The following is a 269-nucleotide window of genomic DNA, read 5'->3' on the forward strand; positions in this document are numbered from 1 at the left end:
CCGGGATGGCCGGGGTTCCCCATCCCCGCGGCTACGGACCCCTCTGCCCCCCGGGGACCCGGTTCGAGGGGGACCCCCCCCCCCGAAAAAGGGGAAGAAAAGGGGAAGAATGGAGGGCGTCTCACCTGAGCAAGGCGACATAGCGGGGGTCGCGGGCCAGGCTGGCGTCCAGGGTGAGGGAGAGGAAATCGGGGCTCACCTCCCCCCGGGGGGTGCCCCGCAGCCCCAACCGCAGCAGGGCCGCCCGCCCCCCCTCCCCCGCCAGCCCC

The 269-nt window shown here is 74.7% G+C and overlaps 1 protein-coding gene across 1 annotated transcript in view; it reads right to left on the reverse strand.

Annotated features, from left to right (window-relative positions):
- Positions 1-269, reverse strand: part of HPSE (heparanase) — a 23,954-nt gene that overhangs the window by 21,601 nt on the left and 2,084 nt on the right. Inside the window, exon 2 of the mRNA XM_014949809.1 lies at positions 126-253. Coding sequence (XP_014805295.1) covers positions 126-253 — 128 coding nt within the window. The remainder of the gene's footprint in view (positions 1-125; positions 254-269) is intronic.

Source organism: Calidris pugnax, unplaced genomic scaffold (genome assembly GCF_001431845.1).
Source record: "Calidris pugnax isolate Ruff unplaced genomic scaffold, ASM143184v1 scaffold42, whole genome shotgun sequence".
Taxonomy (NCBI): Eukaryota; Metazoa; Chordata; class Aves; order Charadriiformes; family Scolopacidae; genus Calidris; species Calidris pugnax.